General features: G+C 29.6%; 3 protein-coding genes and 1 long non-coding RNA gene across 6 annotated transcripts in view; 1 reads left to right on the top strand and 3 right to left on the bottom strand.

The window, feature by feature from the left end:
* Positions 1 to 833: 833 nt before the first annotated feature.
* LOC127288921 (uncharacterized) lies at positions 834 to 3,185 on the bottom strand. The gene is made up of 3 exons (XR_007844112.1): positions 3,018 to 3,185; positions 2,889 to 2,944; positions 834 to 946 (listed from the first exon to the last, which is right to left on the bottom strand). It is a non-coding gene; the product is annotated as an uncharacterized LOC127288921 (long non-coding RNA).
* Positions 3,186 to 4,701: 1,516 nt separating this feature from the next.
* Positions 4,702 to 13,440, bottom strand: LOC127288924 (uncharacterized). Of its 3 annotated transcripts, none has more exons than XM_051316633.1 (7): positions 13,323 to 13,440; positions 9,143 to 9,219; positions 8,410 to 8,444; positions 7,498 to 7,606; positions 5,875 to 5,941; positions 5,618 to 5,755; positions 4,702 to 5,501 (listed from the first exon to the last, which is right to left on the bottom strand). In XM_051316633.1, the coding sequence occupies exons 2-7, from the start codon at positions 9,179 to 9,181 to the stop codon at positions 5,431 to 5,433; spliced, it is 459 nt and encodes a 152-aa protein (XP_051172590.1). In that variant the 5' UTR covers positions 9,182 to 9,219; positions 13,323 to 13,440; the 3' UTR covers positions 4,702 to 5,430. The 3 variants fall into 3 exon arrangements, with proteins under 3 accessions (XP_051172590.1, XP_051172589.1, XP_051172588.1); XM_051316632.1 differs by lacking the exon at positions 13,323 to 13,440 and adding an exon at positions 9,331 to 9,424; XM_051316631.1 differs by lacking the exon at positions 13,323 to 13,440 and having other exon boundaries at positions 9,143 to 9,324.
* Positions 12,277 to 21,473, top strand: LOC127288922 (methylcrotonoyl-CoA carboxylase beta chain, mitochondrial). Its single transcript, XM_051316628.1, has 8 exons — positions 12,277 to 12,578; positions 14,716 to 14,969; positions 16,310 to 16,581; positions 16,887 to 17,034; positions 19,067 to 19,482; positions 19,593 to 19,864; positions 20,588 to 20,673; positions 21,165 to 21,473. Exons 1-8 carry the CDS (start codon positions 12,456 to 12,458, stop codon positions 21,280 to 21,282), a joined length of 1,689 nt encoding a protein of 562 aa, XP_051172585.1. The 5' UTR covers positions 12,277 to 12,455; the 3' UTR covers positions 21,283 to 21,473.
* Positions 21,298 to 24,604, bottom strand: part of LOC127288923 (uncharacterized) — a 48,368-nt gene continuing 45,061 nt past the window's right edge. The window contains exon 7 of the mRNA XM_051316630.1: positions 21,298 to 24,427. Within this exon, the coding sequence (XP_051172587.1) occupies positions 24,104 to 24,427 (324 nt within the window). The 3' untranslated portion in view covers positions 21,298 to 24,103. The remainder of the gene's footprint in view (positions 24,428 to 24,604) is intronic.

Raw genomic sequence — 24,604 nt, 5'->3', positions numbered from 1 at the left:
TCCAATCTCTATTGTTTTCCAACGTTTATTCTATTTTAATTGTACTTGATGAATTTGTGAATTATGACGGATGAAAAATGGACTGTAATGAATTGTGATAATGGAATCAATCATTCATTTTTAATTTTTATTATTTTATTTATTTTGGTAAGAATTTTATATTGTTAATTTTCTGAACTCTTTTGTTAGTATTAATTTTTAATTTATTATTGTAACTTGATAGACTCCCTGAAGAGGAAATCGTACAGATTTCGAAACGTTGGAGAAATATATTTATAACATTTGGTCCGAATGTCTTCGTTTATTTTATTTATCTTACTTAATTATCTTCCTATTTCTCCTTCCACGAAAAAATAGCAAAAAAAACGTTAAATTTCAGCCTCCTACAGTGTTTTAATTCCTTAAGAATTAATAAAATATAGCGAAACAAGTTTGAATACAATACTGATAAAAATAATATACATTCCATATAAAACCTCAATTTATATTTTCCTGAAATTAAAATTTATACAATTATTTGCATATATGTTTGACATACTTGATATATGAATTAATATTAGGCATATATCCTCTTGAGGTATTACGAAAGTTTACCATTCACCGGAATAAGTCTTGACCCACGTTCTAATTATAAAAATTTACTATATTTAAAATTGGAGTAAATTATTTTTATTAGGATTTTAATCAATTTAATAAAAAAGTGACAATCAGAAATTAAAAAAAAATTTAACAAAATCTGAAAACCATGATTTTGATGTTTAAAATCAGAATAGATTTCAACTTATATTTAAATAATAACTGATGTTTGGAAATATGATGAAATAAGTAATAAATTTAATTAAATTATTTTATTCATTTAAATAATTATACACAATTAACTGTTGAAGAAATTGTGTCCTCTTTATGAAATTTAAGTTCCATTTTTAATAAGACGACTCATCTTTACCTAAAATGAAAAAGTTATTGACATGAAGTATTAAATATAAATTTTAAACAAAATTTTTATTACAAATTAACATTTTGATAAGAAGTAAAATTCGATCAATGGAAAGTAAAGAAAACACATAAAACAGATTTATGTTATTTTGTCAAGTTGCGACGTTTCGATGGTTTGGTTTACTATCTTTTTCAGGCTAATTTATTAAACAAAACACCAAATTAATAAATACACAAAATTAAACACATAAATTAAAACACTAAATAATAATAATACCTGAATATTTAAAATAATATTACATTGCAACTAGTCAATGTTAGAATCCATCTTTAAAATTATCGTTAAAAATTAAAAAGTAGAACACTACAAAAATTTTTTATAACTTTAAAAATTTTTAAATATAAATAATTATTGTAAAAATGGCATTAGTGTGTTACAACAGAGAAAAATAAGTTTTAAAAACAGAAAAATAATTTTTTATTTATGTTGAAAAAATGATACAAAATTAGTTAATATTTAGTTGATTTGATGAATTATGTTAAATTAAACTTTAATTACACAGTGCAACAGCATTTTTATTTCTGAGACCGCATAGGGTGATTCTTATAGGTTTTTCGAAGCTGAACACGAATCCGTAAACAGAATTGCTCCATCACCCTAGGTTTTCGAGAAATTTGACCTTGAAAATTGAAAAATGCCGTTTTTAGGGTACTTTTTGATTTTTTATTACGGTACCAAAATTTTTTCCGAGGTTTTCATGATATGCATATGAAAGCTGATATCCTCCTTAACATTTTCCAATTTTGATCTTTAAAAAATATCTTTTTTTGGATGAGTTATCCTCATTTGAAATTCGCGTTGCAACGTGAATCGGGATCACAGTGCAGGAGGCGTATAAAAAATGGTCCAAAATTCAAATGTATTTTAAATGGTCTGATACTTGTTACTCGGGGGTTTTCGGGGTCGCTGATTACGAATTCGATGTCCGTTTTTGAAAATTCAAAATGGCGGATCTACTATGGCGGACGACTTTTTCTAAACTCGATCGAAATGGCCTGTAACTTGTTACTCGGGGGTTTTTGGGGTCGCTGATTACGAATTCGGGGCAGGCAAAGCAGTAAGCCCAGACTGTTAAAGAGAGACAGAGAAAAAACCAGAGCTTCACGAGTCACCTCGAATTCGTAATCAGCGACCCCACAAACCCCCGAGTAACAAGTTACAGGCCATTCCGATCGAGTTTAGAAAAAGTCGTCCGCCATAGTAGATCCGCCATTTTGAATTTTCAAAAACGGACATCGAATTCGTAATCAGCGACCCCAAAAACCCACGAGTAACAAGTTACAGGCCATTTCGATCGAGTTTAGAAAAAGTCGTCCGCCATAGTAGATCCGCCATTTTGAATTTTCAAAAACGGACATCGAATTCGTAATCAGCGACCCCGAAAACCCCCGAGTAACAAGTATCAGACCATTTAAAATACATTTGAATTTTGGACCATTTTTTATACGCCTCCTGCACTGTGATCCCGATTCACGTTGCAACGCGAATTTCAAATGAGGATAACTCATCCAAAAAAAGATATTTTTTAAAGATCAAAATTGGAAAATGTTAAGGAGGATATCAGCTTTCATATGCATATCATGAAAACCTCGGAAAAAATTTTGGTACCGTAATAAAAAATCAAAAAGTACCCTAAAAACAGCATTTTTTCAATTTTCAAGGTCAAATTTCTCGAAGACGTAGGGTGATGGAGCAATTCTGATTACGGATTCGTGTTCAGCGTCGAAAATCCTATAAGAATCACCTTATGCGGTCTCAGAAATAAAGAAAAATGAAATTCTGTTGCACAGTGTTAGTAAGTAATTCCTAATCAGCCAGGGTTATTTTAATAAAAACAAATTTGGTAAATTTTTATTTCAAACTTAAAAATATTTTTAATGTAAATACTTACACGCTAAACTCCATATCCGACTGCTCCACGTCCTGTTTCCGACATTTTACGTTTAACTAATAAAATAATAACAGAAATAAATTTTTATTTTCTTTCAATGGAAAATTTTTATAACCATTTCTCACTTACTTTGTGTTACTTTAGCCTCTCCTAATGTAGCCCAGCAAATAACTAAAACTGCTGCTACCAAACAAGTTGATAAAACTTTCATGATTGAATTTTAAAAATTATAACTTGGAAATTTAAAGAATATATTGAAAAAAAGAATTGTTCCCTGCTTTTTTATACTCTTGACTTAATTACTCGCCTAATTACGCAATACTTTTATTTTTTAATTTTATCTATTTGAAACTCGTTATTTTCAAGTTGTTAACATTGAATATTATATTTTGTATTTTTAACAGTTATATTTTTTGTGATAAACAAATAATATATATATATATAGGTTTTTGAAGTTTAGCTTTTTGTAACAATGTTACATATCAACTTTATAATTATAATATATTATAATATATTATTATATATATTTATCATAACCTTTAATTTTTACATGAAATTACGATTTGTTCTTTTATTGATTAGTTTTTTTATATTTTCTTTACGAGGGAATTGCAAAATCTGCATAACTCTTAGTCTTATTGCAATAATTTTCTCTTCATATGAAACAACTTGGGCTTCTGCTGCAGTTTGCAAACTTATGATCAACTTCACCGCACTTGAAGCACGCAGTCGATCTGTCCGCTGCGTTACAAACTCTTCCATTGTGGTCGTACGCAAGGCGCCGGTGGTACCTAACCATCAACCTTCTTTTTTATTGAACAACTCATAAAGCCAATTCTAATGCGTCCCAATTTCTCCAGCCTGTCCGCCTCCTCTGGGTCGGTAACTGTAACTGCGAGATTCATTCCTCGTCGGTTGGATCCTAGGACCGTCACATTTCTGCTTCCTGGCTTCTGGAGGACTTCCGACAAAGACTGTTGGACCTCTTCTTTCTGAGTAAGGCAATCCAGGTCGCGGATCTCCAGTGTAACCTGTTGATCCACAGTCTGAACCTTCCCCATGTTTCCAACCACTTTGGTGACCTCAGCAGTAAATTCCTCCTTATTGGAGTCTCCTCCGATTTTGATCAGAAGATCTCCCTTTCTTGTAGCCTTGCACCAACGACCTGCGTGTGACTGATGTTCGGATTCACTTCCCTCCAAAGTTTGCTCAGTATGTCTGCATACGTTGTTCCTGCTGCGACTCGGATCACCATTGTAGATCCAATCGTCGCTTTTTTCTTACTGGTTAGCTTAGAATTCGGTGCTACCGTAACCTTTGCAATCATTTTGACAAGAGGTGCCTCCTCTTGCTTCTTCTTTGCCTCGGCGTCAGTCCTCCTTGGTCTCGATTCATCTCAGCATTTCCTATAGCACCAAGGTTCCTATCTCCATTATCAGCTAGGATGTTCTTTGTCTTCGCCTCAATGACAAGATCCTGAAGAGTCTTAAGTCTGTCCGCGTCCTTAATAGTCATGTTGCCATTCTTCTGGACTTTGCAAGACTTTACCATCTTGGTGATCTCCTCTTCGATCCTCTAAAGGCACTGAGCTTGAGAGTAGGAAACCCTAAAAGTATTCATTCTTTGTAATTTTTTATCCCTTGGTCGCTAGGTGTTTGCCTCTTTACATATTCGAGGTTTTCAGACCACTATCGGCGTTAAACAAAGATATTAATTTTTTAATTTAAAAATATTTTTTCCTAAATAAAATTTTTGTTCCTTTAAATAAAGTATAAATTAATTTTTTTGAAAAAAGAGAAGACAGCAAAATAAATAAATGTACATATCATTTTTTATTATTTTTTTTCACAAAATTCTATTTGTATTACAAATTTTATTTCAAAATAATTAAAAATGCATTATAAATAAGCTTTTAAAATAAAGCATAAAAACGTAGTGCATTTTATAAAATATCGCAAACATTTTTTTTTAAATTAAAATTTACAATTATGTGAATAGTAATGGCATTTCTTAATATTTAATAATAATATATCATTCGCTTGATCAATGAAAATTATACAAACTAGAATTATTATATTATTAATACAAACTATAATAAATAGTATAACATTATTAAATCTATGATAAGCAACTGTCTTTTTGATGCTTTCTATATATAAATGACTTTTATTTTTAGAGAACAATTTCTCTACGATAACATAATTAATTTATTTTATTAATTAACGTAATTTAAATCTTATAAATACTAACTATTATATAGAGTAATATTAGTGACTGTTTTTGTTTAAAAAAATTTCTTTTCCAATATTTCTAAACATTTTTCTATTTAACAAATTTTCTTTTCTTTTAAAATAATTAATATGATTTAAAAATTTAATTTAACAAACAGGTGTGTATATTTTACAAAATAGACCTCTTTGTTACGAATTTTAAAAAAATAAAATTTTGAGTATTTTTTTTTTGATTTTGAAATATATTCGTTGTTAATTTTTTGTTTTATTTTGAAAAAAAAACTTTCTCTCTGCAACGTTACTTACTTTCTTTAAATTCCAACGAAATCTGAATTATTAGGCATTGGATTTGATATGTCTTCGTAATCCTGTCTTCCAAAACCTTAAAAAAAAGTTTTTTTTAAATATTATTTGCGTATGGTAAAAAATGTATTTAATTTAAAATAAATCTAATTTAAATTTAAATTAATTTAAAAAAAAATGAAATTTTTTTAATACCCATAGCAGGATCAGTAGGAAACATCATGGCTAAAGTTCCACCTCTTGCTCTACCAATTCGTAGAAGAAATATTGAAGTAAAAACTCGTGCACAAGTATTAAAAATAATTCCTACTGCGCAGAATTTTCCATAGGAGTCTGTAAGTTTGTTCCATCAAATAGATACATCTTCTTAAGCAAATTAAATAAATTTCTCTTTTGTTAATTCTTCCACCAAATTAAATTATTAGTTTTAAAACATTTTTTTTTAAACTTACCACTTGGAAAATTAACAACTAACATCACCACGTCAAATAATATGGAAAGTACGTTAATGAATAATGCCTAAAATGAGAAAAAATTTTCCAATAAATAATTATATAGTAATTTCATTAATTAATAATTTTTTCTTAACCCTTAACTGCCACATTTCGAACGTAAATGGCACAGCGGGTCTGCTGGACCCGACGTATTTAATTGTGAAAAATAAAAACCAAAAATTGTGTGTTTTTACTTTAAAATTCATGAGTTATTTAAATTTTAATATTATGACTTAGAAATTTAAGGTTATATTATTCTTTAAGAAAAAAATTACCACAACAGCAGGACTTGCAAAAAAGGTATTAATTTTGCAGAATAAAATGTGAATTTTTAGGTTAAAATAAAAAATTTATAATTATTAATCTTTAAAGCTAATTTATTCTTTTGTATCGAATTAGTTGCAACAAAAAACTTAGAAAATTACTAAGAATATGTCAAACTAATATATTAAAATATAAAAAATATTCAAAAGCTACCCTCATAACAAATGGATATCCCTAGGATATCCATAGGATATCCATATCAATGGTCGATATCCTAGAATGGACCCTAAGATATCTTGGGATATCCATAGGATATCCAAACCGCCGGTCTGTGGGACATCAACAGGACATCCATAGGATATCCACAGGATATCCCTAAGACATCCACAAAATATCTATTGGATATTATATCGCAGGATATCCATGGGATATCCTCAGGATGTCCGTGGGATATTCTTAGGATATTCACGGGATATTTAATATCTCAACATATATTTTTAAAGGTTAAAATTGTTAAGCTAATATAATGAATAATAATATAATAAAAACAAAAATCTTATGAGCTTCTAATTTATTTTAAATGAAGATTTGAAACGCATTTTTCAAAGTTTTTAAATAAACTCATGCACTTAATGTATAATTAATATTAATAGTTATTCGTTATTTGTGGGGAAGAATTTATATTGTTTAAAGCCAATTTATTTTTTGACAATATTAAGCATATAAATAAAGGAATGAATCACGAATGAGAAAAAAAATTAGTTAATAATTTTTCAAATTAAACAACTTTCTCGAAAAACAAGTTGCATTTTATTTTATTTATATAAAATTTAATTCACAGAATATTCTCACTCGTAGTCTCATAATGACTTTAAAAACAGTATCCTGAGAATATCTTCTTGACATCCAGAAAATATACTGAGAATATCCTAAAAATATCTGTGGGATATCCTGACGATATCTATGGGATATTCTGATGATATCTGTGGGATATCCTGACGATATCTATGGGATATCTGGAGGACATTTATGAAAGTCTATAGAGATATCCAGAAGATATCCTGTGGATATCCTCAGATATCCATGGGATATCCAATGGATATCCAAATCGACGATTTTTTGGATATTCTTAAGAGATCCTTTTGACATCTATCTGTAAATTTTTATTGTTATATGGTTCAGAAATTGACGACTCATTGTAAAATCAAAAAAAAATTCTTCTGAATAGAAAATTAAATTGAAACTTTAAATGTGGTTTTCGCAAAATGACATTTAATATTAAAATTTTTTTCTATAATTATGAAAAATAATACTTACGAATTGTAGAGATTCATCTGTTTCGGTATTGTGAATGGCCCAGAGAAGACAAATAAAAAAAAGAACATTGTAAAATATCATCGATTGGGAATAGAATCCTTGGAGGCCCCTGAAAATGAAAAAAATTTCTTTTGGTTAAATAAAATTATTATTTTTTATTAATTAATTATTGATTAGTTAATTGATTATTAATTAATTATTAATTAGTTATTTGATTTTTAATTAATTATTAATTAGTTATTTGATTATTAATTAATTATTAATTAGTTAATTGATTATTAATTAATTATTTATTAATTATTAAATTAGAACATTGAAAAATGTAAAATTTGAATGAAATTCGTTAAACTTCGAAAATATCTCCGCCATTTTGAATTTTGAAAATATATTATTTTTCTCTTTAACAATTTTAACAAATCAGAAAAATTAAATAAAAATAATTTAAAGGAAAATTTTTACTGATTTTTAAAGAATCCAAATTTCTATGTAAATTTATAAATAAATTTGAAGTTATTAAGTTATTCTAAGTGTAAATAATTATATAGTTTGACTATGGATAATAAAAAATAAATATTTGAATGAAAGATGTAAAATTAAAATAAAATCAAATTAACATAAATATAATAAATTATTAATTTTTATTTAAGATATTATTATTTGTATTTGTTTAAAAAAAAATTATTTTAACGATAATGTAAATAAAATTTACTGCAAATAAAATTTAACATTTTTGAAGAAAAAATTGATTTAATTATATTCTCATTATATGAGAAGGTAATATTTTTTTCTAATTCTTCTTAGTAATTAAATAAATAAATAAAAATAAATCATAAAGAAAACTTCAAGAGATTTTAAATTAAATGTATAATTTAAAAAATATTAATTTTTGATATTAAAATTAATAACTCCTACCATGAGACGAGGAAGAAGTGGATAGCAAAAATGATCTGAAAATTAAAAATTACATTTATAAATTTATATTAAATTTTTCGCCTTTGATATTGTTTTTTAATATTAATAATTAATATCAACATTATAATTTATAATTAATATTAAATAATACAGTGAAAAAAAAATTTATTTGATTTAAATAATCGGTTACTTGACTATTCTCAAATAAATATTTATTTGGAGCAAATAATTATTATTTGAATTAAATAACCTGCATTTATTTCAAATACAGAAATTATTGGTTCAAAAACAGTTTATTTAATTAAAATATAAAAATTATTTGCTTCAAATAAATATTTATTTAATAATAGTCAAGTAACCGATTATTTGAATCAATAAATAAATTTTGATTTCAGTATTGTTAATTAATCCAAAAAATTTTATTTTTTTCGAAAATATTTAAATTAAAAGACAAATAATTAATTTTAAAACTATTATAATTATAAATATTTCTTTTTTTTTAATATGATACAATTTTTTTTAAACAGAATTTACATCGTCATTTGAATATGAAATAGAAAAACTATAAATTGTTGTATGAAAATCGTTACATTTTTTAAACTGCGTTTTTTAAAACTAATTTTAAAATGAGTTATTTAAAATTTCTAAATATGTATTGGATAATTAAAAAAATATATATATTTGAAACATGTGTATGAGTCGAATATTCAAAAACAAATATTAACTCACTCACCTTTAAAGGATAATGTGTAATTACTGACAAATCCGGCATAATTGATAATTTTTTTTTTTATATTATTCTGAATAAACCTAATTATAAAGAAAATAAATATAAATTAGATAAAGATAAATTAAACTGCGTAGAAAAACTATATAAAAATTTCACATATACAAAGAATATAACTTGTTTTCGATATATACTTGGTAAGGCTTCTGCTATTGTTGTCATTCAACAAAATGTACCTAAAATTAACTAAGCATGCGCGCATTTTATTGTACACAACTTCTCTATTCTAAAAACTATATATATATATATATATATATATATATATATATGGATGAAACTCTGAAGGATTAAATTGTGTATAGTGTGCAATGTTTGCGTCGTCTGCTGTAAAATTTTCTTTAAAAAAATTCTCATTCTATATGAAAAATTGAAATTCTGCGAATAAGTTGAAAAATTTCTTTGGTAATTTTCAATATGAATTTTTCAGATCAAAACAATTCATGAGGCGAAGAATAATTCAATAAATAAAAAAAAATAAATAAAAATTGCTATTGAATTGAATAATAAATCAACTATTCAATGATTGATTTTTGCATTTTTACATTCTCATATCATAAGTTTTTTTTAATTATAGTCAAAAATTGACTTTTTCTAATTCCATGAAATCTTTACATTTTTGAGGTGCCCTGAATTGAAAAATCATGCGGTTTGCAGATAATTTAAAAAAAATTTCCAAAAATTTTACATTAAAGTTATTCTTTACACAACATATTGCTAATATATAAAAAAAAATTGTGAGAAATTATTTTAAAAATATTTAAAATATATAATTTTAATATTACCAACTTATATATCGTTTCGTATATTTAAAATACATGTAAAAAAGAAAATAATATCATTTTGTTTGTGAAAACAGGTTATATATTATCGGTAAAACGGTTACCGCGCGTTTTACACTCTAGATGGCAGTCTAATTATTTTCCTTGTTGCCTAATTTTTGAAAAAATTAAGAATAAAATAATATTTATTTATTATTTCAATTAAATAATTATTTGAGAACTTCTTTTTAAATATTATTAGCTAATTTTATAATTAATAATAATAATAATAAAATTAAATAATTCTTGGAGTTGTTTTCCCTCCTTGGTGTAGCAGATTTCCACTTTACCCTTCTTTAAAATAATAATAATAATAATAATAATAATAATAATAATAATAATAATAATAATAATAAAAATGATGATGTCGATCACTTCGAGTCAAAATGATAAAAATAAAAAATAAAGAAAAGAAATAATAAAATGAAATAAAAAAATAAAAAAAATTTTTACGTTTCAACGACACAGCCGTCCTTTTCAGAAACTGAAAATTTATTATAAATGTGAAATACAAAAAAATTTTTTTATCAGATTTATAAATAAATTGATTATGATATAAACTTTACCTTTTAATAATAATAACAATTATTATAATAATCCCTCATAACAAAAGGATATCCCTAGGATATCCATAGGATATCCATATCAATGGTCGATATCCTAGAAAGGTCCCCAGGATATTTTGGGATATCCATAGGATATCTCTAGGATATCCAAACCGCCGGTCTGTGGGACATCAACAGGACATCCATAGGATATCCACAGGATATCCCTAAGACATCCACAAAATATCAATTGGATATTATATCGCAGGATATCCATGGGATATCCTTAGGATGTCCGATGGGATATTCTTAGGATATTCACGGGATATTTAATATCTCAACATATATTTTTAAAGGTTAAAATTGTTAAGCTAATATAATGAATAATAATAATATAATAAAAACAAAAATCTTATGAGCTTCTAATTTATTTTAAATGAAGATTTGAAACGCATTTTTCAAAGTTTTTAAATAAACTCATGCACTTAATGTATTATTAATATTAATAGTTATTCGTTATTTGCGGGGAAGAATTTATATTGTTTAAACCCAATTTATTTTCTGACAATATTAAGCATATGAATAAAGGAATCAATCACGAATGAGAAAAAAATTAGTTAATAATTTTTCAAATTAAACAACTTTCTCGAAAAACAAGTTGGATTTTATTTTATTTATATAAAATTTAATTCACAGAATATTCTCACTCGTATAGTCTCATAATGACTTTAAAAACTGTATCTTGAGAATATCTTCTTGACATCCAGAGGATATACTGAGAATATCCTGAAAATATCTGTGGGATATCCTGACGATATCTATGGGATATCCTGATGATATCTGTGGAATATCCTGACGATATCTATGGGATATCTGGAGGATATTTATGAAAGTCTATAGAGATATCCAGAAGATATCCTGTGGATATCCTCAAATATCCATAGGATATCCTCAGATATCCCTGGGATATCCAAAGGATATCCAAACCGCCTATTTTTTGGATATCCTTAAGAGATCCTTTTGATATCCATAGGACATCCCTAGGATATCTGCGGGATATTATCAATATATCCCAAGATATCTTGTGTTATTAGGGATACTACATACATGACATGTTAAAAAAACATCATTTATGTCAAAAGACATTTTTTAAATAATTATTATATTTTTTTTAACATTTTAATGTTTTTTCTCTCAGCTCTCATTTCTAAAAATCACAATTTTTATTTAATTTTAATAAACAAGGGCTTATTTTAATACAATCGCTTTATATTTTTATATTATAAAAATTAAGTAGTTAAAAAATTATATAAACAATTAAAATTTATAGTAAATATAATTTTTTTACAACTAACTTTTAGCAATATTAAAATATAAGCGATTGTAGAGTAGGTATTAATTAAAATATCCAGCACGGATATTTTATTTTTGAATACTAACTTTGAAAATTATAATTTAATTTTTAAAATTGTGAAAAAAAAATTCTTAACAATATAAGCAATAACTAAATTGTACACTACGTGGAGAATCATTCATATGTATATTTTTGAACTTTGAAAATAATTTTGAATTCTAATTTATTCCCCACTTTTAAGGGGATACAAAAGATCAAGAATCGATTTCATTCGTTGCAAATGAACAAATTTCGTCTAATATCTCTTAACGGGACTTATCGTATTTACCGCACAGTGCCAACGTAAAAATATTATAAAAAATCTGTGACGTGGGGATAACACTAATTGTAGAACTCTCGAGTTGCATGCATGTGTCTTGTATATCTAACAGATTTATTCTTTTACTATAGTTTATATATTTTTACTATTCTCCTCTGTTGTTGTTTTAGTTTTAGTGACTGTTGTTTGTTTGTTTGTTTGTTTTTAAATTGTTAAATTAATAATGTTTCGAAGTTTACGTTATTGTGGGCTTAGTGTTAATAATCTAACAATTTTAAGAGGAAAACTTTATCACAATATTTCTGTTATTGGCACTCAACAAGATACAAATTCTTCAACTTATCAGGTTAGAATCCTCTATTATCATGCGGGAAATTATTATTTTATTTTTAATTATAATTTTTTTAATTTTTAATTTTTCTTTTTTCTACATTTTTAGAAAAAAAGATTTTTTTTCTACTTTTTTTTTTATATATTTTAATGAAACTTAATTTTATCAATGTTAGTTTATGAATAATTTAAAAAGTTTCTACCGACTGCTGATTGTGTATTAGATGAAGTTCCTGTGCATATACTTCCCTTTCTACAGAAAAGTAAGAGAGTGATATCGGAAACTATCTTTTGCCTCTGATAAATAATTTTTTCTAATGTAACAAAAATTAATTTCCACTATATTTTATATTTATTTTTTTTAATTTATTTATTTTTAAAAAAATTTCTGTGTTTGAAAGAGTTTACTTTTTTCTAATTACTAATTTCTAATTTCTATTTTTTCATATCTTGAAAGTAATAAAAAAATTTTAAAAAACACTTCACTTTGTTTTAAATTAGAAAAATTATTAATTAATATTAATGTTAATTAAACAATTAATTGAATATTGATTAATTAATTAATTTTATTAATTAAAATTTTTTTTTACATATTTAAGAGTAGAATTTTTTGGTAAATAAAATATATCTGTGAGTTATATTTTTATATCAAGTATATATATCTATGTAAGAAATGATTCATATTAAAATTAAATTCGCAATAATTTTAATTAATAATTTTTTGCAAAGATTTTGTAAAATTAAAAGAAAATAAATTTACCAAATTGCAGTTTGGAAGTGTTGTTTATTATTATTTTCACACACTGTTTCACTTTATATTTAATCATATGCTGATGTTTTCGATCTAGACTATTTCGCTATACGTTTTGCTGTCGATTAAACTCTTATCAATTCGCGAATTTTGTCCCCCAGACTCTTATCATTATAACATTTTTTCCTCCAAAGTTCAAAAGGGAATAAACAAAAGTGAAATTTTTCAATTAACAAAATATATTGAAATTTACTTTACAATATAATTTTTTTTATTTTTCTGTTTTTTTTACAGATGTGGATATTTAATTGTTTATAAAAATTTTATCGTTCTCTCATATTAGAAAAGTAAATTATCAAATGTGTAAAAAAAAGTTTTGAAATGTAAAAAGAAATCTTAGGGATATTCTACTTTCCCCTAATCAAATGATATCCTTAGGACGTCCATAGGATATCATGAAATATCCGTTACTGTAAAAGATTACCCTCACAGCACCGGATATTTAAGGATATCCCTGAGACACCCTCAGGATATCTATTTCCTTGCTACAATTTGGATATCCCTAGGATATACTTCGGATAACCTAGGACATCCTCGGAATATCCAAACTATCGGAATCAAATGGATATCCATAGGATGTCGCAAAGATATCCTTAAATATCCGGTGCTGGGAGGTTTTCGTCCGTAGAAATTAGGATATCCCTAGAACGTACATAGACAACCCTCAGAAATCTTAGGGATATTCTACTTTCCCCTAATCAAATGATATCCATAGGACGTCCATAGGATATCATGAAATATCCGCTACTGTAAAAGATTACCCTCACAGCACCGGATATTTAAGGATATCCCTGAGACACTCTCAGGATATCTATTCCCTTGCTACAATTTGGATATCCCTAGGATATACTTCGGATAACCTAGGACATCCTCGGGATATCCAAACTACCGGAATCAAATAGATATCCATAGGATGTCGCAGGGATATCCTTAAATGTCCGGTGCTGGGAGGTTTTCGTCCGTAGAAATTAGGATATCCCCATAACGTACACAGACAACTCTGAGGCATCTTAGGGATATTCTACTTTCCCCTAATCAAATAATATCCTTAGGACGTCCATAGGATATCATGAAATATCCGCTACTGTAAAAGATTACCCTCACAGCGCCGGATATTTAAGGATATCCCTGAGACACCCTCAGGATATCTATTTCCTTGCTACAATTTGGATAGCCCTAGGATATTCTTCGGATAACCTAGGAATGTCCAAACCGCCGGATAGCAAATTGATATCCCTAGGATATCCCAGGGTTATCCTTAAATATTCTGTGTTGTGAGGGTAGATTTGTAATTTTTTTTTATGTACATAAATAAGAATCTAATTATTATATTGGTTTATAGGAAAATTATGCACAAATGAAAATATTGGTTGATCAATTGAAGGCGACAACGGAAAAAATTGTCGAGGGAGGGGGACGTAAGGCAAGGGAGAAGCATGTAAGCAAAGGGAAATTATTACCGCGCGATAGAATAAACATTCTACTCGATAAAAATTCTCCATTTCTTGAATTTTCCCAATTAGCTTGCTATGAGATGCATGAAAATGAAGATGTACCAGCGGCAGGAATTATCACTGGAATAGGAAGAGTTGAAGGGTAATTTTAAATTTTTGTATTTAAAAAAAAAAAATTTTTTTTTGAAATTTATGACTGCATATGCTCTTTGAGAGGATAAAACCCTTCACTTACAGCATCCGGATATTTAGGATATCCTACGGAAGTTCTAAGGATATTATTAGTTCCGAAAAAATTAGGATATCCCTAAGATATCCACTGATGTCCTACGTCAATTCGTAGATATCCTATGCAAATTTTAAGGATATCATGAGGATGTCCTAAAAATATTGTAAATATATCCTAGGGATAACCAAACTGGAACAGGGAAAAATATTCTGATGTCTTAGAGATATCCTTAAATATCTGGTGCTGAGAGAGACGAAGAAAAGATATTGTGGTTTATGAAAGGATTGAAAAGCCTTATGGTCATCCGGATATTCAAGATGTCTTACCGATGTTGTAGGGATATCATTTGCTCAAGGAAAACTTGTATATCCCTATGATATCCCAGGGGTGTTCGTACATGTACTAAGAAAGTCCTAACCCTCGCATCACGGGATGTTTCAGGTTATTTTAAAGACATCCATCGGCTTCTAGCTGTTAGGATATCCGTCGAATATCCCAGGGACATCAGTGGATATCCTGAGGACTTCTTACCATTATCCAAACAGCCAAAAACCGTCGGATGTTTTAAAGATGTCCAGAGGATAACCTGAATATCCGAGTAGGAATATCCCTGGACAAAATTATATTCTTGGTACATCCGTAAGACAACCTAAATATCCGGATGCTGTTAGGGAAGGAATATTGAATGCATGAATGTCCACACAGCACCGGATATTTAAAGATATCTCTGGAATATCCTCAGGATATTCATTTGTTTGCGTCAGTTTGGATATCCCTGGGATATACTTATGATATCCTAGGCTATTCTCAGGATATCCTAGGGATATCCAAACCGCCAGAAGCAAATGAATATCCATATGATGTCCTAGGGATATCCTTAAATATCAGGTGCTATGAGGGAAGAAACGAATGTAAGAAAATAATTTTCATAAGAAAAAACAATATCCACTAGCTTCAATCTAGACAGAATAAATGTATAAATATTATATATAATTAAATATAATAACAATAATTTTCTATTCCCCATTAATTGACATTGAAAAAAAATTTTTATCCAAAAAAAAACATAAATCATAAAATTAATAATTTTCTCATAATAAGACGTTTTCAATATTTCTTTCTTTTTCGTTTACAAATAAAGAAAAAATAATTGTTTTTTTTTTTAAATTTTAGATTAAATAATTTTCAACCTCTGTAAGTAAACATGTGTATAATAATTAAAAAAAAATGAGTGCATTTTCTTTTTATTTCAGTACTGAATGTATGATAATAGCAAATGACGCGACAGTTAAAGGAGGGACTTATTATCCTATGACAGTGAAAAAGCAGTTGCGTGCTCAAGAAATTGCTCAAGAAAATAGGCTACCATGTTTATATCTAGTGGACAGCGGTGGAGCTAATTTGCCTCGACAGGCAGATGTCTTTCCAGATAAAATGCACTTTGGTAGAAGTTTTTACAATCAGGCAAACATGAGCGCTGCAGGAATCGCTCAAATTGCTGTTGTGATGGGCAGTTGCACGGCAGGTTTGTTCACTTCAAAAATTCTTCCTTATATATAAACTCACACAACAATTCCGAAATTCCCAACTAAAATTAAAACTAGAATTTAAAAATAAAACAAAACAATTTTTCCCTTCACGGGCCTTTTTTTTAAAAATTTAATGAAAATAAATTATATAAAATGCAATAAATAAAAAATAAAACAAAAAAAAAAAAATTTAATAATTTTTTTTTTAAAAGTAGATTTTAAAATTGTTGAAAATGAAAAAAAGATGTTTAAAACGATTTAATAAGAATATAAAAGAAACAAAACAGAAAAAAAATTACAGGAGGTGCATACGTGCCGGCAATGTCAGATGAGAATATAATTGTCGATAGGCAGGGAACAATTTTTCTTGCTGGTCCACCTCTCGTTAAGGCATCGACCGGAGAAGAAGTAACAGCCGAGGATTTAGGTGGAGCATCACTTCATTGTCGGTACAGTAATAAAAAGAGAAAAACCCACACATTAACTCCTCATTATACAGGGATATTGGGGATAACCTACAGATATCTTTTGACTTTCTGTGGTTTGGATATCACATGGATATCCTATTTATAACAAAATGCGAATAATCAGGATATCCTACAGCCGTCCTAAAGATATCCGGAAATTAGGATATTCACAGGATGTCCCTAAGATATTGTGAAAACGTCTTATAGATATTCCTCACGGTACCGGATATTTAAATATCATCAAATATCCGGTGCTGTGAGGGTTAAAATAGTCTTAATAACATCCGGATATTCAGGATGTTCTACGAACGTCCTAAGGATATCATTTTGTCCGTGGAAATTAGGATATCTCAAGGATTTCCGTAGAACATCCACGGATATCACTAGGACGCTTTATGGATATCCGCCGGAATTAAATAGATATCCCTAGGATGTATTTTAATTTCCAAATATGCCTAGGACGATATAGGATATCCTAAAATATCTATTGTTATTAAGAATGGATATTAATGAAAGTTCCTTATGATAATCATATCGCTAAAAGTCGAAAAATATTTCTAAAACGTCGAAAGGATATCCTGAATATCACTCTGTGTTATGAGAGACGGTTATTTCGATATATTCTAACCATCACAACACATGAGGAAAGGGATATCACTCCCTAACAGCATTAAGAGATTCAGGATATAAAGATACACGCGGATATTCAGGATATCGTACGGCTCATCCTAGGGATATCAAAAAATTAAAATATCCATAAGATTATCCTAAAAACGGTTTACAGATATCCTAATTTTCTGATAAAACGTCCGTACGATATCCTGAAATGTTCGTTGTTGTAAGGATATATTTTGGAGATATTATAATATGCTTAGGATATCCGTAGGACGTCCTCGAACATCATTGGGACAAACTAGTGATATTTAAATTTTGAACCTACCATTTCCCTTCACAGCACCGGATGTTTCATGATATCCTGCGGATATCCTAGGGACGTCTAACAAATTTTGGCGGTTTGGATAGACGTAGGATATCCTCAGGATATCTATATATATATCCGGAGGATGTCCTACAGACATCATAATTTCCGGATAGGTCTAGGACGTCCGTAGGATATCAGGAAATATCCGTTGCTTTTAGGGATGGATATCAATGGATATCCAAACTGCCAAAAGCTTATGGATATCCCTCGGACGTCCGTAGGATATAAATAATGTCGTCAAAATACATGAATAGGATGTCCTAGGGATATATGGTGTATCTTTATGTTATAAGTGGTCGTTGTTAGGATTTGATTCTATGGAAATTAGAATATCCCTCGGATTTCTATAACACATCCACGGATATCCCTGGGACATCCTAGGGATATCCTTAGAACATCTATGATTTTCCTTGGAACATCAAATAAATATTCTAATTTCTTCAGAGCAAATGATATCCCCCTTGAATGTTTAAAAAAACCCTCACAGCACTGGATATTTAAGGATATTTCTAGGACATCCTAGGGATATCTATTTAATTTAGGCGGTTTGGATATCCCTATGATATCCTGGGGAGGTTCTAGGAAATCACCTGGATATCCTAGGGATATCCAACAGCCGGAAGCAAATTGATATTTACAGGATGTCTCAGGGATATCCTTAAATATCCTGTCCTGGAATGGATTATGCTCTACATTGTCAGTGGGACATTCTTAATATCCGAATGCTGTAAGGGTAGAGTGTGCAAGTACCCTTACAGCACTGGATATTTGAGGATATCCCAGAAACATTCTATTGATATCCATTTGCTTTCGCCGATGATATCCTAGGATAACATAAAGATATATTTGAATATCCTAGAATATCCTTAGGCTATCTTTATCCAACATGCCGCAAGCAAACCGATATTTTAAGGATGTTCCAAGGATATCCTGAAATATCCGATGCTGTGGGGGTAAACATGATTTTATTTTTGTTTTTTTGCTTGAAATTTAATTCCAAGAACCTAATTTAACAATATTTTTTCTCAACAGAAACTCAGGGGTAACGGATCATTTGGCAGTTGATGACACTCATGCACTTCATCTTGCACGTCGAATTGTAAAGAATTTAAATCGTGAGGGAAATATTTCACTAAAACCAGAACAAAATATTGAATTACCATTACACAATGTGGATGAGATTTATGGTATTGTTGGCGCTAATCTTAAACGTCCATTTGATGTTAAAGAAGTAATTGCAAGAATTGTTGACGCATCTGAATTTCATGAATTTAAATCGGAATATGGTCAGACATTGGTCACTGGATTTGCAAGAATTCATGGCTATCAAGTGGGATTTGTCGCTAATAATGGTGTACTCTTTTCAGAGAGTGCACTTAAAGGTGCACATTTTGTTGAACTTTGTGCACAAAGAAAAATTCCACTTATTTTCTTGCAGAACATAACCGGTAAGGGGAAATTATTTTTTTTTATCTCACTTGCACTCTCTGTGTGTCTCTTTCGTAAATATTTTTTCTTCAATGTGATGTGTGACGTTATTCGTGAAATGTCTCCATAGGTTTTATGGTGGGTCGTGACGCTGAAATTGGTGGAATAGCAAAAAATGGAGCAAAAATGGTGACAGCAGTTGCTTGCGCTCAAGTTCCAAAAATTACTGTTATTATTGGTGGATCGTATGGAGCTGGTAATTATGGAATGTGCGGGAGATCGTATTCACCGAGATTTCTTTATTGTTGGCCAAATGCAAAAATTGCAGTGATGGGTGGTGAACAAGCTGCGGGAGTTTTGGTTCAGGTTAAAAAGGATCAACGGCTCAGAGAGGGAAAAGAGGTGCGATAATATTAATAATAATAATAACAGCATCCAGATATTTAGTATCTCCTACGGACGTTCTTGAAATATTTTTTTGTCCGGGGAAATTAGGTCCCTAATTATACAGGGATATTCAAGATATCCATGGGAAGTCCTAGAAATATCCTTTAACATTTGATGGTTGGATATTCTATGGATATTCATGGATGTCTCTGGGATATCCCTAGGATAACAAACCATCAAACATCAAAAGATATCCCTAGGATGTCTCAGGAATATCCTGAATCCTCACAGAACAGGATATTTAAGGATATTCTTGGTATATCCTCAGGATATCTATTTGCTTGCAGTAGTTTGGACATCGCTGGGATATAATTAGGATATCGTGGGACATCCTCATGGTATCCAAGGGACGTCCAAACCACCGGAAACAAATGAATATCCCTCGGATGTCTCAAGAATATCTTCAAATATCCGGTGATGTGAGGTAATATCCCTGTGTTATCAGATGATATTCCTAGGATTTATGTAGGACATCTCAGGGATATCCTAATTTCTCCGGACCGAATGATATTCCTAGAGCATCCATAGGAAATCCTGTAATATTAGTTGATGTTTGGATATCTTAGAGATATCCTATAGTTATCTATGGATGTCCTTGTAATATCTCTACGATATTCCAAAATGAAAAATTCAGGTGATTCACCACGTCATGTAAAAAATATTGTATTTTTTTTACAGTGGACACAGGAGGAAGAAGACGCTATTAAACTTCCAATTATTCAAAAATTCGAGGAAGAAAGTAGTCCTTATTACTCTAGTGCAAGGTAATAATTTTTTAATACTTTATTCTTAAGATGCTTCAAGAATATCCCTGGATGTTCTTAAAAAATTCTCGGGATATTCTAATTTCCGAATACTTCTATTACGTGCGAAAGATACTTCAGGATATCCCATGGACGTCCTACGAATATCATTTTGTCTCGGGAAATTAGAATATCCTTCAAAATGTCCTAGTGATATCCGTGGATGTTCTACGGAAATCCTAAGGATATCCTAATTTCCATTGACAAAATAATATTCTTAGGATGTTCGTAAGACATCCTGAACATCCGGATGTTATTAGAATTATTTAACCCTCACAGCACTAGATATTTATTTGATTCCGGCGGTTTGGACATCCCCAAGATATCCTAGAATATCATCTGGATATCCATAGAATATCCAAACCGCCGGAAGCGAATGGATATTCCTAAAACATCCCAAGGATATCATGAATATCCTCTTTGTTACGCGAATAATAAAATAATTTTTTTAGACTCTGGGATGATGGAGTGATTGATCCAGTGGATACAAGAACAGTTTTGGCACTAAGTCTCTCCGCCGCTCTCAACGCTCCAATACCAGACACGAAATTTGGCATTTTTAGAATGTAAATAATAAGAACAAAATGAAATATTATTTTTTTAATAATAATAATAATAATATATAATTTTTATATATTTTTTTCGCATCTATAAGTGCGACGCCTGTTACTTTGTTACATGTTTGGACAAAGATTTATATATATTTGTTTTTTTACTCGATGTTGGAAACATTCCAGAAATATACATTTTTTATAACGGAAGACAGTAGTTTCTCTTTTTTTTTGCTTTTATTTTTGCCCTTATAATTACGTTTACAAGCAATATTATAAATATGCAAAATATCTTTGATGTTCTCTCGAGTGATCAGAAGCACAAGCTTCGATTTATTTTTTTGGAACATATTATATATTTCGTAAATTCGTTAGAAATCTCATTTCTATTGCAATCTTTATAACACAGTAATTTTCAGGATATTCCCAGGATATCTTATGGATTTTTTTTATTTTTGACGGTTTAGATATCCTAGGGATATCAAAGGATGTCCTAGGGATATTCAAACCGGTCAAAAGCATCGGTTTAAATATCTTAGGGATATCCATTGACATCAATAGAATATCACTGGGATATCCAAAAGTTAAAAGATATAGGTTTAGATATCCTAAGAATATCCTAACGTCTATTGATATCCATAGGATATCGCTGGAACGTCTCTGGGATATCTTTTGATTATTGGCGCATTGGATATCCTAGAGATATCCTACTGATATTAATGGATATACCTAGGATATCCAAATCGCTAAAAGTCAAAAGATATCCCTGAGACTTCCCAGGAATATCCCGAATATTTCTGTTATAAAGAAATTTTTTATGTATACTATTCGACGTTTATAATTTATTTCTAAAATTTAAATAATCTAAGCGAAATTATAACATATATACAAATTACGATGGAATTATTACAAGTAATTGAGCGAATCCATATCGGCGCTTCGTCTATATACTTATGCGAGTAAGTCGAGTTACTTTACAGGTTAATGTCGTTCAAGAAGAAAACAAGATATTCTAAGAAATTTTAATCAAATTGTTTTGTAAATTTTAAATAATTTTTTCTTTACTTAATTCCCCTTACATTTTTAGTTGGGATAATATCCATTATAGTATGCGGATATTTAAATTTAACCTACGGACATCCTGGGGTTATCATATGTTACGGGAAAATTAGGATATCCCTCGGTTATCCTTTGAAAATCATAGAGATATTATAATTTTTCCGACCAAATGATATTCATAGAACGTCCATAGGATATCTGGGATATCCGGATGCTTTTGGGGATTAAAATATTAAATTTGCATAGAGACGTACACATCACCGGATAATTAAGGATATCTTTAGAACATCCTCAGGATATTCATTTGCTTGTGGAAGTTTGGATATCTCTGTGAAATCCTTAAAATATCCTAAGGATATCCAAACCGCCAAAAGAAACTAGACATTCTTAGGATGTCCCAGGTATATCCTTAAATATCCGGCGCTGTGAGATAAATATTTTTTAATACCCTGTTTTGTTCTTGTTGAGTTAAATTTTAACGGCATCATTTTACGTAAATTTTACGTTAAATTTAAGTCGCCTGATATTACGACTAGGTTTTCTCCATTCTCGCAGAGGCCAAAAACCCTAACAGCATTCGGATATTCGGAATATCCTACTGACGCCCTAGAGATATCCGTGGATCTTCTGAAGACGTCCTGCAGATTTCCTAATTTTCTAATATCCCTAAGACGCCAATAAGATATCCTAAAATATCCATTGTTGTTTGGGTTTTTTTTCGTTCCTTTTTTTCATGTACGAAAATTTTTGGCAATCGCGACATGGTGAAAAAAAAATTCGAATTTTCCCTATATCAATCATTAAATAAACCCTTACAGCAGTGGATATTTCAGGATATCTTGTGGATATCAAAGAGACATCCAACAGTCTTTAGCGGTTTAGTTACCCGTAGCATGTCACTGGGACATTCGACGGATATCCTAACCACCGTAAGCCAATGGATATCCCAAGGACGTCCGTTGGATATTCTCAAATATCCGGTGCTTTGAGATAATGGATATGGGGAAAAATCGATTCGCTAGAAAAAAAAATTGTTGGCTTTTAAAGTTTTAGTATCACATAAGAGGCTTAATTTCGTAGGACGTTCATATATTGTTTAAGAATTTTCTAAATATTGTAATATTATCGTGAGCCTAGTGAGAAAGTAAGAATTAAATCACAGATTCGCCCCTCACACCATTGGATATTTTAGGATATCCCTGGGATAACATCAGGAATATCCCGATGTTGTTAGAATTTACTCACAGCACCGGATATTGTAGGATATCCCTAAGACATCATGAAGATATCCACTTGTTTTTTGGCGGTTTGGATATCCCGAGGATGTCCTTAGATATCCTAAGTATATTCTGGGGATATTCAAACTGCCACCATCAAATAGATATCTTGAGGATGTCCTAGGATATCCTAAATATATCCTAGGGATATCCAAACTGCCGCAAGTAAATGGATATCCTGATGATGTCTTAGGGATATCCTTAAATATCCCATGCTGTAGAGGTTGTTACAAAATTTGACAATGCACTCTCTTTTTATGTGATTTAACTCTTACAGTTTTTTCTATATCCCTCGCAGACACATTTTTAATTTTTTTTTAAATCAACAACGTCCCACTTATATTATTCTTAGTTTTTCCTAATAGCAACGGATATTTCATGTTATCCCACGAACATCCTAGACATCCTGAAATTAAGATATCTCTAGGACGTCTTTGGGATATCCTCGGATATCCTGAATATCCGGATGCTATTGGGATTGATGTGTGTTTTTTTTCATTATTTCTATATTAACAAAATCGAATAAAGACAAACGAGAACAAATGTAAGATTTATCATATTTTCCATTCTCGAGCCATTAGTTGTCATCTCTGAGACTTTGTATTGAAATTTTTCCCTAACCTCTTCAGTAATGACTGGTTGTTCCTCTTCAGTTCGATTATTATTACTACGTCCCTTAACAATAAATTCCGAATATTCCACACTATCCTCGCCAACTTTTACAAATGTTGACATTGTCACTTCGTACAATTGATTTTGTGTTTTTGACGATTTTACCGAACGTCTTTTTCTTCTTCCGTAACCAATTTGACCATTACTGCATTCAACCTACGTAGAAAGAAGAAACATAAAAAAAATTATTTTATTTATTTTCTACTCAACTTGTCGAGAGAACTGGAGAAAAAAAAAATTATTTCATTTGTTTTTCGACAAAAAAAAAACTCATTTCTCTCTCGCACATGTTTCAGGAAGTCGCGCGTTACTTATTGGGTAAACAACGACTAT

This window comes from Leptopilina boulardi, unplaced genomic scaffold (genome assembly GCF_019393585.1).
Source record: "Leptopilina boulardi isolate dan_hultmark-lab unplaced genomic scaffold, ZJU_Lbou_2.1 LbouV2_399, whole genome shotgun sequence".
Classification (NCBI taxonomy): domain Eukaryota; kingdom Metazoa; phylum Arthropoda; class Insecta; order Hymenoptera; family Figitidae; genus Leptopilina; species Leptopilina boulardi.
Note: the sequence above shows the minus strand (reverse complement) of the source record. Positions and strands in the feature narration are given on the sequence as shown.

Excerpts from the sequence above, each read along its gene's own strand:
- LOC127288924 (XM_051316633.1), bottom strand. The coding sequence starts at position 9,181 with ATGCCGGATTTGTCAGTAATTACACATTATCCTTTAAAG. Across the intron at positions 8,445-9,142 it reads TTACACATTATCCTTTAAAG|ATCATTTTTGCTATCCACTT; the intron begins GTGAGTGAGTTA and ends TTTAATTTTCAG. Across the intron at positions 5,756-5,874 it reads AGTTGTTAATTTTCCAAGTG|ACTCCTATGGAAAATTCTGC; the intron begins GTAAGTTTAAAA and ends ACAAACTTACAG.
- LOC127288922 (XM_051316628.1), top strand. The coding sequence starts at position 12,456 with ATGTTTCGAAGTTTACGTTATTGTGGGCTTAGTGTTAATAATCTAACA. Across the intron at positions 16,582-16,886 it reads GATGGGCAGTTGCACGGCAG|GAGGTGCATACGTGCCGGCA; the intron begins GTTTGTTCACTT and ends AAAAAATTACAG. Across the intron at positions 19,483-19,592 it reads TTTCTTGCAGAACATAACCG|GTTTTATGGTGGGTCGTGAC; the intron begins GTAAGGGGAAAT and ends ATGTCTCCATAG.